The following is a 17,182-nucleotide window of genomic DNA, read 5'->3' as shown; positions in this document are numbered from 1 at the left end:
TTTTTTAGTTGTAGTTGGATACAACAGCTTTATTTTATTTTTATGTGGTGCTGAGGATAGAACCCAGGGCCTCACACATGCTAGGCAAGTGCTCTGCCATTGAGCCACAACTCCAGCCCCTCCTTCTGTCATTTTCCTACCTTAGTCACTTGTATACTCCCCCAATCTTATTTTATTTAATATCAAATAACCTGCATCTTGGACTCCCATTAGTTTTTGTCCTCTGCACTGGAAGGCCTAAGAGTACTCAAAATTTGACAATGGCAAGTTACAAAATAAATTGACTTTAAGAAAGGTGACAATTAGGCCATTTCTCTGAGTGTTTCTAAGAGAAAAGGGGGCTCTAAGTGCATCAAATTAAACTAGAGTGGGAGTTTATACCAAATAATACCTATGCTACCTTGGGAATGCTCTATGGACCATTTTTTATGATGTTCTACCATCAAAATTGGAATGTTCCTCACAACTGTAATCATGTAAGTGCTGAGGCTGAATGTTTAAAGAGTCTGAATCTGGTGAACTTTTATACTTGGAACTGTGCTGTCAAATATGTGCAAGGAAAACAATTCTTACCAACAGAAAACTCCTACAGAACTGTTAACACAAGTCAGTTTTTAAAACACATGTGAAAAGGCCCTCCCACTGTGAGCCACAAGAGTGGTCAGTGCCTGCACATCTATAAGGAAACTAGCTCAAATTGAGAAGCCCAGATGGAGTTTATATGGTTAGTGTGTGGCAGAGCCAGGATTGGAGCACAGGTCTAATTTCAAAGCTCATATTTACAAAATACCATTGTATAGGAGCACTATTACTTATCTCAGAACCTGTACAAATGGAAAACCCATTTTTGAAGCTTCTCAGGGCAATGAAGAGGAAATGAAACAACATATGTGAAGTGCCTGTCATGAAGCTAAGTGATAGTGGAATTCAAAACCTATTTGTTTCATTTCTCTTTTCCCTGGAATAACATAACAATGATGTTCAATAAATGGTAACCTTAAATATAAAAATTAGCTTACTCTATGTCTTATTTTAAGACTGACATCATAAGTTCTGATCAACCAATGTTAATTAACTATTATACTTTAATTTGAAAGTTATATATAAATAGTGATATGTGCAAGGTGGTAATGAAGGACAGTTTCTCAATAATTCAAAATAAAATGTGGTATCAAAAATTTACAAATCTCCTGCTATTTTACCTTTTCCTTTTAGCAATCCTTGGAATTTCATTATCACAGAAAAAAGGTTTGCTTACTGTTGAGAAAAGACTTCTAACTAAATTCCACATAATTTTAAATAAAAATAAGAAACACAGACAGGCGTAGTGGTGCACACCTGTAATCCCAGCAGCTTGGGAGGCTGAGGCAGCAGGATCTTGAGTTCAAAGCCAGCCTCAGCGAAAGCGAGGCCCTAAACAACTCAATGAGACCCTGTCTCAAAATAAAATATGAAATAAGGCTGGGGATCTGGCTCAGTGGTTGAGTGCCCCCCGAGTTCAATCGCCAGTACCAAAAAAAAAGAAGAAACACAACAGATTCTACTACAAATGAACTGTACATATTTTAGAAACACTTCTTGTTATAGCTATAAGACACAAGATATACATTTACATTTAAAAAGTCATATAAAAAACCATACTATTCATTTATATGTATTGTCTTTTATGTTTATAAACAGGGGTGAATGAACGTTCCATTTCAACAGACTGAAAACAAATATGGCGACTTCTTACAATTTTATTTTCCCATAATAAATTAAACAAGTAAAGGTAATTTAGAGTAAGAATTTCCAAGTTACTTTAATGCTGAGTTATATTACTTATTGTGAATATAAATCATTGTCATAATCACTGTAAATACATTTTTATTTCTGAATTTTAGATGCATGATTAATTATTTAATCTAAATTGTAAACTAGTGCAAAAGGTTATGGTTGCCCTTGGATTAAACTATTTTGGCTTCCGAATATGAACATGGCTGAGTATATAGCTCTGTTGGTAGCATGCTTGCCTCGCATGCACAAAGTCCTGGATTCAATCCAAACAAAAACAAACAAAACAGTGACATTTAAAATTCAACTGATATTCTACTTCATATCAATGGACAACAAGTAAACAGCTGATGAGACAATTTTATTTGAAATGTAACTTAAAATTCTGAGTTAGAAGACAGTTACACATTGTTTAGACTATATTTAAATTTATATCTCTAAATACTTCAAATTTATCTCCTGGATTGGAATTAAAGTGTTTTCATTTTGTTTGCAACTTCTAGGGCTAAGCATTACACACACACACACCCCTTGCCTTTTTTGCAGTAATGGGTATCGAATCCAGGTCTTGTGCATACTAGGAAAGCATTTCACCACTGAACCACACTCTCAAGTCCCCCTTTTTCTTTTTTGTAAAAAGGTTACTCAGTTTTCATAGGTATTAAAAATAATTCAAAATATGAGTCTAGTAAGAGCAAAGCTCTGTGTAATATCTTGGGTGATTCAAAGATGACCAACTCTTATTATACAATATAATAATATACTAGGTGACAGAGTAAATGAAGCAGGTGCATATGTAATTGCAAACAAGTTAGAAAATGAAAAAAAACTAAGAAAAATAAATGTTTTGAAAGTTGTCAGGAAGTAGAAAATATCTTTAACTTGGAATGACTAGGATGAAACAAGGTATGTGAGTAGCATGTCAGTTTGGTCTTAAAAGGTTTAGATAGAATTTGAAGATTTAGCAATAAAAGGCAAATCTACTCCAGGAAAAAGAAAAACAAAGCCCAGAGGGAGAGTTTATAAAAAATGGTTTGTTTGAAAATAAAATATGCAATCAAGTACTATGCTTTAAAACTCAGACTTTAAGTAAAAATTGTTTTAAAATGTTATTTCATTATGATTACAGATATATAATCTCAGAGTCCCTTAACTGTCATTCAAGAAACTAAAATTAATTTTAATCTGTTGTATGTTTAACTGAAACCTGCATTTACTACTCTGATCTATTGATAATGGTCTTTAGCTTAGTTCCATTATTCTCTAGGAAGTACATTCAGACTAATCTGCTGAAGAGGAAACAATTACAAACAGAAGTAAAATGAACTGCCAAATCCACTGGAACACTGGAACAATGGAGAGGAGGAGAAGAGGGAGTAATGGGTGGGTGAGTGGGGACAGTGAGTCTGCTAGTTTGCATTTATTTCAAGTCACACACTCTTGGAAGCTGACCAGATTGCTAAAGAAAAATTAGGTCATTTTGTTCAGTTGCTTCTCTGTCAGATTTTTAATTCAATAAAATGTAATCATGTTCATGATTAAAAATATGGCAAATGCAATATGAAGTCCATTTTGGAATGAAAGTTATAAATAAATTTCATCTTCCAAAGATTAAAAATGCATTTTTGATCCAGAGAAAAAGTTTAAAGTCTTCTGTAAAATGTCCAGCACTGAAATATTCATGTAGATGTTGATAATTCTGAGCTATTTTGTTCTGAGGTCAGTAGCACTTATGCCTGTGGGTTGTTAAAGTTCTAAGAAAATCTACAGTATCTCTTCCACTCTTAGTTTTCCTCCCCAGAAGCAACTACTGCCAGTTCCTTGGTTTTTCTTCTGATATTACCTCCATATTATAAGTTTTACTAAAGTACTATTCTGTGTTCATGATTAAATATTGCTTATTGCTCTAAAGCTGTATACTAGAATTATATTTTCTTTCACATGCAATTTTAAATTACTTAGAGATATTTTCTCTTAACCATTTGCTTGTCTATGAATTTAATGCTAATTCTTCATGAATGCAAAAGATCCATAAAATCTCTTTCAGTGCTACTTAAATGCTGAAACATGTGAGTTTCAGATTTCCTCCCAGACACCTCCTTCCTGAAGCTTTTCACCCTCCTAGTCCAGTTGGATTGGACATTCACTAGAGCAACTACTCAGCTCAAACTAAGGTTTCCCTTTGCTTCTCTCCTGTGCTGAACCCCAGTTTTCTGGATCTCATACCTCTCTTTTCTTTGGTGGAACACATCCTCAGTAGCTTCTTGAGTATGGAAGCAGGGGAGATAGATTTTTTGAGGCATGACTGAAAATGTCCTCATTTAGTCTTACCCTTGATTGGTGATTTAGCTAAATACAGAATTTTCCGTCAGCTCTTTGAAGGCACTACACCTGTGTATTGTAGTATTCAGTAGCTGCTATGATAAAGTTTAAAACCATCTGATTCCTATTTCTCTATTATAAGGCCTATTTTTTCCCCTATTATAATTTTAGAATCATCTCTTTTGGCTTAGTGTTCTAAAAAGGAAGGAACTTTTTCATATGGAAATTCCTTTAAGTTTGGGCCATAATTCTTACATTACTTATTAGATATCATCTTTTCTTTGTTCTTCTCTGGTATATAAAATTCTAAAATTCCTATTTTCTAAGATGTCAGATCTTCCAGATAAATACTCTAGTTTTCTTACATAATCACCCTTTTTGACCATCTTTGTTATTAGCTACTTTCTACAGTTAATTTTACTTTTCATTCTGCTATTTCCAAGAGCTCCTGTTTTTGCTTTTTTGTTTTTTAAATTCAATATTTATTTTGCAGTGCTGGGGATGAAACCAACGGCTTTGTGTACAGTAGGCAAGCGCTCTACTGTACTATACCCTGAGCCATGTTTTTACTTTTATATCATCCCACATATGACTCACTGATTCCATTAAATGTTGTTTTTTATACATGGACAATTTTAATTCCATGGAAATTTTCTTCTCCATTCTGTCTCTGCTATTAATTTGTTATTTTTGTTCTGATCTGTCTCAATTAGTTAGCTTTCCTCAAATGTCTAGTTACCTTGGACAGGTTTTCATATATATAAGTTCAAGTAAACAATAAATAAGTGGAAACGTTGCTGTGTAGGAAGGATTGCTGATTGTAGTCTTACTTGTACAACAAACAGAAGCAAACTGGAGTTTTCAATGTGCAATGAATCTAATCTCATTGTGGAAACCCAAAACATCAGTGTCTATAAGTGTCTATACTTTTGGGCTGTTCATCATTCCAGAGCTCCAATTCCTTCTTATACTTGCCTGGCTAGTACTAGAGCAGGGGAAAGGAGTAGGTGATCTTACCATCTAGTTTGTAGGCTTTCACATAATTCCCAATTTCAATCCTGTGGCTCATTCCAATACTCCTCTACAGATATTTCCAAATTGAGAATCTCTCTAGCTCAATTTCTTTACAAAGTTCGGAAAATTTTAGGGAATTTCAGGTCTGTTTTTATGTTTGGTTGGAGAGGGCAATTGATAGGGTAAGTGAGGGAGAAGAAAAGGGTTTATCACTTGGTTAGAGTGTTATTAATACAAAAACAGGCAAATGGATTATTGGAAGAAAACAAAAGAATGAGTACTGACCTATATATAGAATTTATGTACACACAGAAACTTTAAGGGTAGCACAAATTAAGGGGGAATGGCTTGTTTAATATAGGATACTCGCCAGGTGTGGTGGTGCACACATGCAATCCCAGTGGCTTGGGAGGTATAATCAGAGTGGCTCAGGAGGCTGAGGCAGGAAGATCACAAGTTCAATGCCAGCTTCAGCAAAATGAAGGTGCTGAGCAACTCAGGGAGACCCTGTCTCTAAATAAAATACAAAATAGGGCTGGGGATGTGGCTCAGTAGTCAAGTGCCCCCGAGTTCAATCCCTGGTACCAAAAAAAAAGAGGATACTCAGCTCAATATATAGAGTATTGCAAAACTGCATCCCTTTCTAATAGCATAATACAAAGATGAATTCCAGGGCGGAGGAAAGGGCCCAAACACTCCATACTGAGACTTAAATCTGAATCCCTATCTTTAGTTATTCACTTTGCTTCTCTCTTCTTTCCAGAGTACTTAGTACCAACTGGTCTAGGTCATTCCAGAGTTCTGCGGATGAATGACCTCCCTTCTCTGGAGTAGCCCCCTTAAGCTCTAAAATTACAGGCCCCTGTCTCTGTTATGCTAATCATTATTTCTCTATTTACTTTTTATCTTCTAAAATTTTCAATATCCCTTTATCCAACTGCTATTTTCTTCTAGATGCCCCTTTCCTGGAGAAATTATACTTTTTTTATTCCTTTTAGAAGAATACCAGGGCTTTGAGGGAAACAAAAATAAATTCAAGTTCAATTTGTGACATATACATGGAAATCAAGTGAAGTTAAATCTGGTCCTAAAATGCCAGGCATAGAGCTGTAGTTGAGGCCCTCCTACCTACTTGAGATTGCCTCCTGGCTGCTCTTGCCTAATACCACTGCATAAAAAGCAGTCTGTGTAGGGCAACAAGTTTCTTTTACTTCCTTGCCAAACCACCCTGGTTGTCTGCTTCTACTGCTTGTTTTAAATATTGCTCTTAAGTTTCTTTGTCTACCTTGAAGAGTGTAGGTAGTCTCAGGGTCCCAGCCCCCCTTGTTAGAATGTGTATCCTTTTCAAATTGGGCTTTATTTTTATTTTTCAATTCTTAAAATTGGGGTAAGCCAGGCACAGTAGCACCCATTTATAATCCCAGTAATTCAGGAGGCTGAAGCAGGAGGATGACAATCTCAAGGCCAGTTAGTGAGACCCTGAGCAACTTACTGAGACTCTGTTAAAAAATTTAAAAAGATGACTAGGGATGTGGCTCAGTGGTAGAGGGCCTCTGGGTTCAATCCCTAGTACCAAAATTAAATAATTAAATTATGGTAAAATACATAAAAATAGAGTGGTAAATTTAATGTTATAAGTGTTTAGTTCAGTGGTACTCAATACAGTCAGATGTTGCCATAATGATTATCACTTTGCAGCTAACAATTATTGAATTTATCAGGCACCATTCATCATTTCCTTTAATCCTCATAAAGCTTGCAGTTTATTATTAATATTATTGTTTTTTAAAATGAGAAAATGGCTTTAGAGAGGTTGTGCAATTTGTTTAAGGACAAAAAAGTTAAGACATGATGGAAAAGGATTCAAACCCAGCCTGTCTGGTTCCACAACCTGAGATCTTAAGTTTTATGGTATAAAAATCACTCCCCAAATGACCAAATAGTCTACTTCCCATGGAAATGAGGTAAAAGTTAAGCAAAGTTATGGTGCATTATAAACTCTAATTGAATATTATCATAGGTATGGAGGAAAGATATATCCCACATGGAACACAACAAAACAGCAGACTTAAAAAACCTCCAACTGTATTTTGAATAATGGAAGGAAACAGAAGCAGGTATAATATTGTTTTTGTTTAGAGTAACTAGATTAATACAAGATTTGTTTCATATAACACATAAAATACAATTTCTAGCTAAATGACAAAACAAAAAGCCAAAAAACCCCCTCTCATTTATGAAAAGATAAGTAATCAGTATCATTCAAAGATCCAAAACTGGCTTACAATTTTACTCTTTATTCAGTTCTTCTTCTTTTATTTATTTTTTTTTGGTACTGGGATTTAACCCAAAAGCAATTTATCACTACATCCCAGCCCTATTATTATTATTATTATTAATTTTTTATTTGTAGTTGGACACAATACCTTTATTTTATTTATTTATTTTTATGTAGTGATGAGGATTGAACCCAGGACTTTGCATGTGCTAGGCAAGCACTTTACCACTGAGCCACAACCCCAGCCCGTATTATTATATTTTTTAAAATATTTATTGAGTTGTAGATGGACACACAGTATCTTTATTTAGTTTTTATATGGTGCTGAGGATCAAGCCCAGTGCCTTTATTTTTGATTTTGAGACAGGATCTCGTTAAATTGCTTAGGGCTTTGCTAAGTTGCTGAGGTTGACTTTGAACTTGCCATTCTCCTGCCTCAGACTTCTGAGTCACTGGGATTATGGGTATGCATCACTGCATCTGGCTCTCATTCAAAACCTCTGACAAATTTGATTTTATACAACAAAGAAATGGTAGGTCAACTGCTAGATTTCTTCCAAAAACATTTTTTTTTTGTCTTACTAACATAATAACTCTTATTTTGAATTAGTAAAAATGTATTTTAATGACATTTTCATTGTGGCAAAAAAAAATAAACTATTACTAAAAAGATAATGGTGAAATAAAATATTTAAAAAGATTGTTTACATAAAAGAAACCATAGCATTTTTGTATTTATTTTTATTGGTGCTTTCTGTACTATTCTTCCCATCTTATGATTGGCCTTGTTATTTAACTGAGACTTTTATTTTTTAATTTCTCAAAGCCCTATTAATTGATTCATATGTTTTCCCTTCTTTCCCTTTTTTGGGGTGTTGGGAATGAAACCTAGGGGTCTTGAACATGCTAAGTGTGTATTCTCTCTTTGCATAAGTTAGTAAACTCCTTTTGCTCTCCCATAAAAAGCCTCTCCACCCCCAACCTGCAGTACAGGGGATTAAACCTCTGGTACTCTACCAATGAGCTACATCCCCAGGCCTTTATTAAAACTTTGATACAGGGTTTCACTGGTCAAGTTGCCCAGGCTGTCCTCAAATCTGCAATCCTGCCTGAGCCTCCTGCAATGCTAGAATACAGGTGTGCACCACTGTACCCAGCACCGAAGATCTCTTTCCATCTCTAAAATGTTAGGATTCTAACATTTACCAACAGATACATACTTTGTTCATTTCCTTCTTTTTAAATATTTATTTTTTAGTTGTAGTTGGACACAATACCTTTATTTTAATGTGGTGCTGAGGATCGAACCCAGGGCCTCCCACCTCTAGGTGAGCGGTCTACTGCTGAGCCACAACCGCGGCCCCCTTACTTTTTCCTTTTGGTGCTGTGGATCATACATAAAGTACTGAGCATGCTAAAGCACATGCTCTATCACCAAGCTACACCCCCAGCTCCCCCAGCTCCAATATATTTCTTTTAATTTAATTTAACTTTCATGTTTCCATTCACTTATAACATAAAAAAGTCCTCTCCTAATTTAAATTTTTTAGTTTAAAAGTAACTGAAAAAGTCAAAAAATTAAACAATAAGATAACAAATAACCCAATCAACAAATGGGCCAAGGACCTGAACAGACACTTCTCAGAGGAGGACATACAATCAATCAACAAGTACATGAAAAAATGCTCACCATCTCTAGCAGTCAGAGAAATGCAAATCAAAACACCCTAAGATACCATCTTACTCCAGGAAGATTGGCAGCCATTATGAAGTCAAACAACAATAAGTGCTGGTGAGGATGTGGGGAAAAGGGTACACTTGTACACTGCTGGTGGGACTGCAAATTGGTTCGGCCAATTTGGAAAGCAGTATGGAGATTCCTGGGAAAGCTGGGAATGGATCCATCATTTGACCCAGCTATCGCCCTTCTCAGACTATTCTCTGAGGATCTTAAAAGAGTGTACTATAGGGATACTGCCACATCAATGATCATAGCAGCACAATTCACAATAGCTAGACTGTGGAACCAACCCCGATGCCCCTCAATAGATGAATGGATAAAAAAAATGTGGCATTTACACACAATGGAGTATTATGCAGCACTAAAAAATGACAAAATCATGGAATTTGCAGGGAAATGGATGGCATTAGAGCAGATTATGCTAAGCAAAGCTAGCCAATCCTTAAAAAACAAATGCCAAATGTCTTCTTTGATATAAAGAGAGCAACTAAGAACAGAACAGGGAGGAAGAGCATGAGGAAAAGATTAACATTAAACAGAGACGAGTGGGGGGAGAGAAAGGGAGAGAGAAGGGAAATCGTATGGAAATGGTAGGAGACCCTCAATGTTACACAAAATTACATATAAGAGGTTGTGAGGGGAAAGGGGGGGGAACAAGGGAGAGAACTGAACAACAGCAGATGAGGTAGAGAGGGAAGATGGGAGGGGAGGGGAGGGGGTATAGTAGGGGATAGGAAAGGTAGCAGAATACAACAGTCACTAATATGCCATTATGTAAAAATGTGAATGTGTAACCGATGTGATTCTGCAATTTGTATTTGGGGTAAAAATGGGAGTTCATAACCCACTTGAGTCAAATGTATGAAAGATGATATGTCATGAGCTTTGTAATGTTTTGAACAACCAATAATAATAAAAAAAAAGTAATTGAAAAAGGCAAATGAGTTCAGTTCTGTGTTATAGGCTATTGTTTTGTATACAAATTAAGCCTAAAAATAAGATACTAAATATTTGAAAATTTAAAATAGAAACCCCAATTGATTCAAATAAATTTATATCTAAATTTTGTTGTTTTCATTTTGTAATGAACTTATTCTAATTCCAAATATTTAAGGATCAAGAAAGCAAAAAATATAAATACCAGACAGAGTACAGGTGGGTAATTACATATTCCTAAATCTAAATTACATATTCCTAAATATTACATTAGGAAAGAAAGAGCCTCAAATTGCATCTAATGCTTTTAGTCACTATTACTGAATGCCTGATTTTAATATTAAATAAAGAACCACATTAATACTGACCCTTCATCTGTCACAGATGTCATAATTGTAGGCTCAAAACTGACCCTGAACATACCAAACACTGAAACCATAGAAAGAAATTGGTTGTATGTACAATTAGGAAGTAATTTTAGAAATAAAAATTAAAAATCAGGATTTCATACCTTGTGCAAGCATGTTAAATTCCAAGAACAGTGCTATGTGGTAAAGTTCCATGGCTTCTTCTGCCCTGGTCATATTTGGCTTCCCTGCAACGAGAGCCTGAACTTCACTTAGACTCCCCACAGAGGGGCTACAGTGCAAAACGGAGAGGTCAACCACATCAGTGTACATACAGTGTAGTATTACTTTAGCATATTTTTTTGGTATAATGGACTCGTCTAATATAATTCTTGTGGGAGTCCTCAAAGTTCGGTCTGTGATTTCTTCTCCAGTCCGTATCCTCCTTTGTAATAAATTTCGGAAAAATGGGGACCGTGCAGAAATAATAGCCTTGTGGGCTTTGAGCTCTTCATCCAAGCAGTTCTGATTTCCTCCAAAAGCTTCAACCAACTCAGAGTCTGAAGAAAAACTAAGGACGACATCATAATAACACATGTAATCAAAAAGTCCACGCATATCTACATCAAGGGAATTCGGTGTTCCAAATTCTTCACTAAGCTGAACAAGGATATCGACATTTTGAAACCTCGAGTCCTCCATTCCAAACTCACCCGTATAAAGGTAGTGTAACAAAGCAGAAAACATGGGCATATCAATACCAGCTGTATTGATGTCCATTATTATCTCTGCCCCATACTCGGGTGAGGAAGAAAGCAGTGTTTTAAAAAATGGACACCTTGCTGCCAAAATGGCACGATGAACAGGAAAACAAGTTTCTTGAAATATTAAGTCTACATCAGTACAATACTTGTACTCATAAAGATCAGCCATATCTTTCTGCAATGTCCGGGCTTCTGGTCTAGCCAAACTGGCTTGTAGAGAAAGCTCCTTTAAGGCTGATGTTCCCTCATATTCCTCCACTAATGCATTGACATCTCTAACATCCCATCCAGAGAGGAGTTCTCGCATCTGCTTGGCGTGATCAGCAGACCTATTAGATTTTCGACGCTTAATAAACTTCTTTTTGAGGGTGGCAAGGCCAGAGGTTCTCTTTTTTTTGTCTTGTGGTTTCTCATGGCCATGTTCAAGGCTATACAATTTTGATTCACAACCATAGCCTTGTTGAGAATAGGACGATGTCCCTAAGAAGAAAATTAAATACATGATAATTTGTTTCTTTTTATTTTAACATTCATTTTCACATAACCTGTTTGAATGCTCAAAAATGTTATAGACACTTCTGAACCACTCAAATAAATCTTTTATTTTTATAAGGGAACATAAAAATTTCAAACAATTTTATATTAAAATTATAATAATTTTTATATTAAAAAGAAAGAGACAAATAGAATGAATCAGTCCAAATTTTTTTAAAATGCCTTTGCTTCTCTGGCAATCAAAGGCTGATATCATGGATCTTAATTATGAATTTTTAGGAAATGAAACATAGGTAGAACTGTAAATTAAGAATATCACTTGTATATAATTGTGAAATACTTCTTTTTCTTAACTACACTAAGGCTGCACTTGAATAGAGAAAGTAAATAGACCAGGACACACAAATGGAGATTACTAGTTTGTCTAGGTAAGTAATTGGCAATTTTGGTTAAGATAACCAAAGAAAAGGTCAGTTGTATTATAAGCAGATTATTTATAATAAAACTCACACAAATCAGATTAATATGTTGCGGGAAATCTAAATGCTGTAGAATTATGATTTACAATAACTTTCCCATACCTCAATTCTCTTTTTATCCACAAAGACCACTGAAAACACAATTCTACTTATAGTTGCGAAAGAAAATATAGTTAGAAAAACTAAAATTTACCTATAAAAGTCTGCTGGGCCTGTGAGTTTCCCCCTACCCTCGGGGAGCATGAGTGAGGATAGTTAGATGCATTAGCACCCATTTTCTTCAGTCACTCAGGCATTTCATCTGCTGGTTCTTCAAAGTATAATCCCAATGGCTTTTATGCACTTTCAACCCTGGATCCAGCAGCCTCTTTTCATCCATTTCTTGATATAAAACAAAAATAATTTTATTTATTTTTTCCAAATGTATGTAAAGTCACACAGAAACAAGGCAAGTTTACTGAAAACTGCTTTTACTGCAAATAATGATATGCTGTCAAGTTCACACATAAAATTTTCAGAAAATGTAAAGGAACCATTAACCTTGAATTATGACTGTGCTAGCTACAATTTTGAGCCATAAAATGTATCAATTAGGTACTTTCTAAGAGAGCAAACAAGAAACATATCAGACTAATTTAAATTACAGTTATAGGAAGAGTATTTGAAAATGCAGGGAAAAGTATTTTTAAATTTTTATAAAAATGCTTAGAGGCAATCACCAGTAATCATAATCTAACATTCTAGGAAATTTACAAACACTTAACAGGTCAATACCAGTACTAGACATATACAAAGATGGATAATTAAAAGATTGGTTTGTTGTTTTTCTACTTTAAGATAAAATTGCTTAAATTGATCTTTCATCTGTGTAATTGGGCATTTTACTAAAAGAGGGGGAAGTAAAGGTGGACAAAGCTAAATATGTTTTGGCTAAGTAGAGTTTAATTTTGAGAGAAGCTATTATAAATGGAGTGACACATAAGAAAAAAAATTTTTAACCTATACTCCTCATAAAACCTGAAAATAAAAATACTACTATTATCTGATATTGTGATTAGCATGGATAGGGCATCTAAGCAATAAGAGATAATTTTAGCAATTACAGATTGAATTCTGAATCACAGAATCTCAACTCTCAGAGCTACTAGCAGGGGATACATGCTGAAAGAGAAGAAACTCTTTAAGAGAGGACACAGGGTTAACAAGAACACACCTAAACCTTTATACCATCTGGTTATATAAAATTTATCTGACTCAAAGGGATAATGATTTAAGAAGAATAAAAATAACTTAAAATCTATTATTGAAACTGTTAGGAAAATAAATCAGCAAGCAGGCAGCTAATCCAGACTCAAAATGAAAACAAAGTATTTTAACAAGTTGTTAACAAATAAATACAAATAATCACTGGAAAACAGAATGGTGTCCAGATTCTTGAAATGTATTGTGATCCTCATTATTGATATAGCATAACCTAAAAAATACACATTTAAGCTGGGTAAGATGGTGTATGACTGTAATCCCAGCAACTTGGGAGGCCAAAGCAGGAGGATTTTAAGTTTGAGGCCAGCTTCAGCAACTTAGGGAGAAACTGTCTCAAAAATCAACAAACATTTTTTTCAAGGGCTGGGGGTACCACTCAATGGTATAGTGCCCCTGAGGTTAAATCCCAGTACGGGGGTAGGGGAAATTCACATTTAAAAAAAATCATTATTAACATTTGTATTCTCTTATTATACACATGCACACAGATGTGTGTGTGTGTGTGTGTGTGTGTGTGTGTGAACACTTGTGTATGTATAAATTTATTTACCTAAGCATGTAGACCTCTACTTATAGTATTCAGGATAAGACCAGGAAACTTCCGAGTAACTAGATGTAGATAATGTAAAGTAGCAGTATGGTAATTAACTCCACTAAATCATTTATGAATAAATTTCCTATTGAAACTTACCTGCCTATCTATGGGAATACAATCCCCCCCACATTTTGCTTCAGTGTATATTATGGGAAATCTGAATGGCTATGGGATAAGACATTACAGTGCATTTCAAAAGAACTGTACAGCAAGAAAGCGAAAGAATTTATTATACTATTTTATATATTAAGTGGTATAAGACAAACAAGAAACACCCCATAGGATTGAGGATGTAGCTCTGTGGTAAGGTGCTTGCATTTGTGAGGTTCTGGGTTTGATCCCCAGCACTACATATATAAATTAACTCTTCCAGCAAAGTCTGTTTGAAAATAGATAATTTTTAAAAAGTCTGGTGGGGAGTGTCACAGCTTTCCATCCCTGAATAATAGAAATGTAGAAAAAGTTGATGCCTTTTTTCCCCCCTGGGTAATTCATTTTGAATGTTGCAAAATAGAAATTGAGACTATCAATTTCAGTTCAAACTTAAACTCTAACTCTGATAAATCCTAGTTTTCAAGTTGAGCCTTAAAGAAAACTCAGGTGATTCAAGCTAGGCACTGTGGCATGTGCCTGTAATCCAGAAGTTCAGGAGGCTGAGGCAGGAGGATCACAAATTCAAAGCCAGTCTCAGCAATTTAGCGATGCCCTAAGTAACTAAGAGAGACACTGTCTCAAAATAAAATATAAAAAAGGACTGGGAATGTGGTTCAGTGGTTAAGTACCCCTAGGTTCAATCTATGGTACCAGGGGAAAAAAAAAAGAAAGATTTTATCAGGTATTTTTAGGCATTCTTTCAAATAAAATAGGGTCCTAGAAACCAAATGTGTGCTTTGTATACAGGTCAGATCCTAATCTTACTCATTAAAAATTTACATTTAAAGCAAAAATAGCACAGACAAAACTTTTTCAAAATGTATGAAATATGTTAAGAAAAATCCAGAATAAAAACATTATGCAAAATAAAAAGCCTTTACCAAAATGAAGGAGAAAAAATAGCTAAAAAAATAAAATTTGAATTTAGTTGTAATGGCAGATATGAAAATTATGGGTCAAAGAAGTTTCCGAATAAACAAATTCATGATGTCACTCCTGCGGTAGGCTGCTTTTTACTTCCTGTACGCATTCTTGGAGTTCTCTACTGCTTCATTTTTGTTAGTTTTGCTTTCTTAATTTCTATTGACTATACAGCAAATTCATTAAGAACTCAAAGCCTGCCAATGGCACAGAGTTTGCTAAAACTCAGGAAGAATGAGCGCTGCTTCCAGATGAAGAAATATAAGGAGGGTCCAGGGAAGTGAACAGACTTGATTTCTCTTAGTTCCACAAATATGTGCATACACATACATGAGAATTATTTTCAACTGAAAATTCTGAATAATTTGTAAGGAGTCAAGACACTACTACATTGGTCTGTCTGGGATTTAAACCACATCAAAAATGGCTTTTTGGAGGGCTGGGGATATAGCTCAGTTGGTAGAGTGATTGCCTTGCATGCACAAGGCCCTGGGTTCAATCCTCAGCACCATTAAAAAAAAAGGGGGGGGGGAGGCGGAGGGGGGCTCAGTAATAGAGCGCTGGCCTAGCACATGTGAGGCACTGGGTTCAATTCTCAGCACCACATAAAAATAAATAAAATAAAGGTATTGTTGTCCAACTACAACTGAAAAAAAATTATATATATATATATATATATATATATATATATATATATTTTTTTTTTTTTTTTTTTTAATGGCTTTTTGGCCAGGTGCAATGGTGCATATCCATAATCTCAGCAGCTTGGGAAGCTGAGGCAGAAGAATCACAGGTTCAAAGCCAGCCTAGCAACAGAGAAACAAAAGCACATAACAAGCATTAGGAGAGTAGAAGCTGAGCTAAGGATGCTTGGCTATTCACCATTCTGATAAGTAGTATGGGAAGAGCTGGGGGTTTCACCTGGAGAGGTGGACTGAAATGAAAGGGTGTTTGGAAAATTTAGGGACAAATTTGTGGTAGCTCTCTTTGTGGTAGTAGCTCTTCCTCCACTTTAGGATAAACTGATTTGGGTGACATTCACATCCCCTATGGAAGCATGAATACTAAAATAAACAGAGGCTTTACAAAGATATAGAAATGGGGGTGGGTTTGTCAGCTATAACCCTTAAATCCACCTTGTATCCTCCAGTTCCAAATCCATGTTTCTTCTCAAAATCCCCAGGGAATAATTTCACTGCTTCTCAGGTAACCAAATATCTATTGCAAATGGAGCAGAATGTTATTTATTTTTTAATCTAATCTGATGCATTTAGATGATAGAAATGAGAATTAATAACATTTTCATCTCTCTAGGAGATGTTTTTTTTTCCAGGCAAGTCTGCTTCATTTCCTACAGACAACAGAATGAAACCCAATCTTTGAATGATGTAACAGGAAAGGAAAAGGAAAGCAAAACAAAGCAAAATAAAATAAAATGAAAGGAAAGGAAAGGGAGGGCTTACAGGACAAGAGAGGCTCAAAGGATGTAAATGGTCCCAGAAGCTGATATATCCTTTTTCCAGAACCACCATCCTAGGGAGCTCCCTTTATTAATCCTATGCATGACCGATCCCAATCAGATAACGTGACATGCTTCAGCAATTGCAGCAAACCCAACAGAAAAAATCACTTTGAATGCAACAACAAGAATAAAAATCCTATGAGAAATTGAAACATGTACACATATGTACACCCTAACTCCTTCTTTCCTCCCCATCCTCCAAGACAAACAACAACATCAAAAACAAAACAAAACAAAATCCTAGGTCAGTATTTTCCAAAGAGTTTTCTCAAACTCTGAAAAAAGCAGTGTTAAACAAAGTCAGATAGGGCTCTTTACCTCAAGACTTTTTAGCACCTTAAAAGTATGAAGGGTACGTGATCTACAGGAATCCTGTTCCTTGACTAAAACCAAAGGAATAAACTTACATAAAACACTTTGGAAAAATTGCATCTCTTCGCCATAATACACTTTTTACTGCTTTATATAGTAGAGAGAATAGTGGGAATTAAAGTATCAGACTGAGTTCTCTGTCACTGATTTACAAAGTATGTAGAAAGAGTCACTTAGCTTGATGAACCTCAGTTTCCCCATCTATAA

General features: G+C 35.3%; 1 protein-coding gene across 1 annotated transcript in view; it reads right to left on the bottom strand.

Moving 5' to 3' along the window:
• Btbd7 (BTB domain containing 7) overlaps nucleotides 1-17,182 on the bottom strand; it is a 105,174-nt gene that overhangs the window by 42,350 nt on the left and 45,642 nt on the right. Inside the window, exons 2-3 of the mRNA XM_076849725.2 lie at nucleotides 12,343-12,530; nucleotides 10,576-11,655 (exon numbers count right to left, since the gene is read on the bottom strand). Coding sequence (XP_076705840.1) covers nucleotides 10,576-11,655; nucleotides 12,343-12,424 — 1,162 coding nt within the window. The 5' untranslated portion in view covers nucleotides 12,425-12,530. The remainder of the gene's footprint in view (nucleotides 1-10,575; nucleotides 11,656-12,342; nucleotides 12,531-17,182) is intronic.

Source organism: Callospermophilus lateralis, chromosome 3 (genome assembly GCF_048772815.1).
Source record: "Callospermophilus lateralis isolate mCalLat2 chromosome 3, mCalLat2.hap1, whole genome shotgun sequence".
NCBI classification, from domain to species: Eukaryota; Metazoa; Chordata; class Mammalia; order Rodentia; family Sciuridae; genus Callospermophilus; species Callospermophilus lateralis.
Note: the sequence above shows the minus strand (reverse complement) of the source record. Positions and strands in the feature narration are given on the sequence as shown.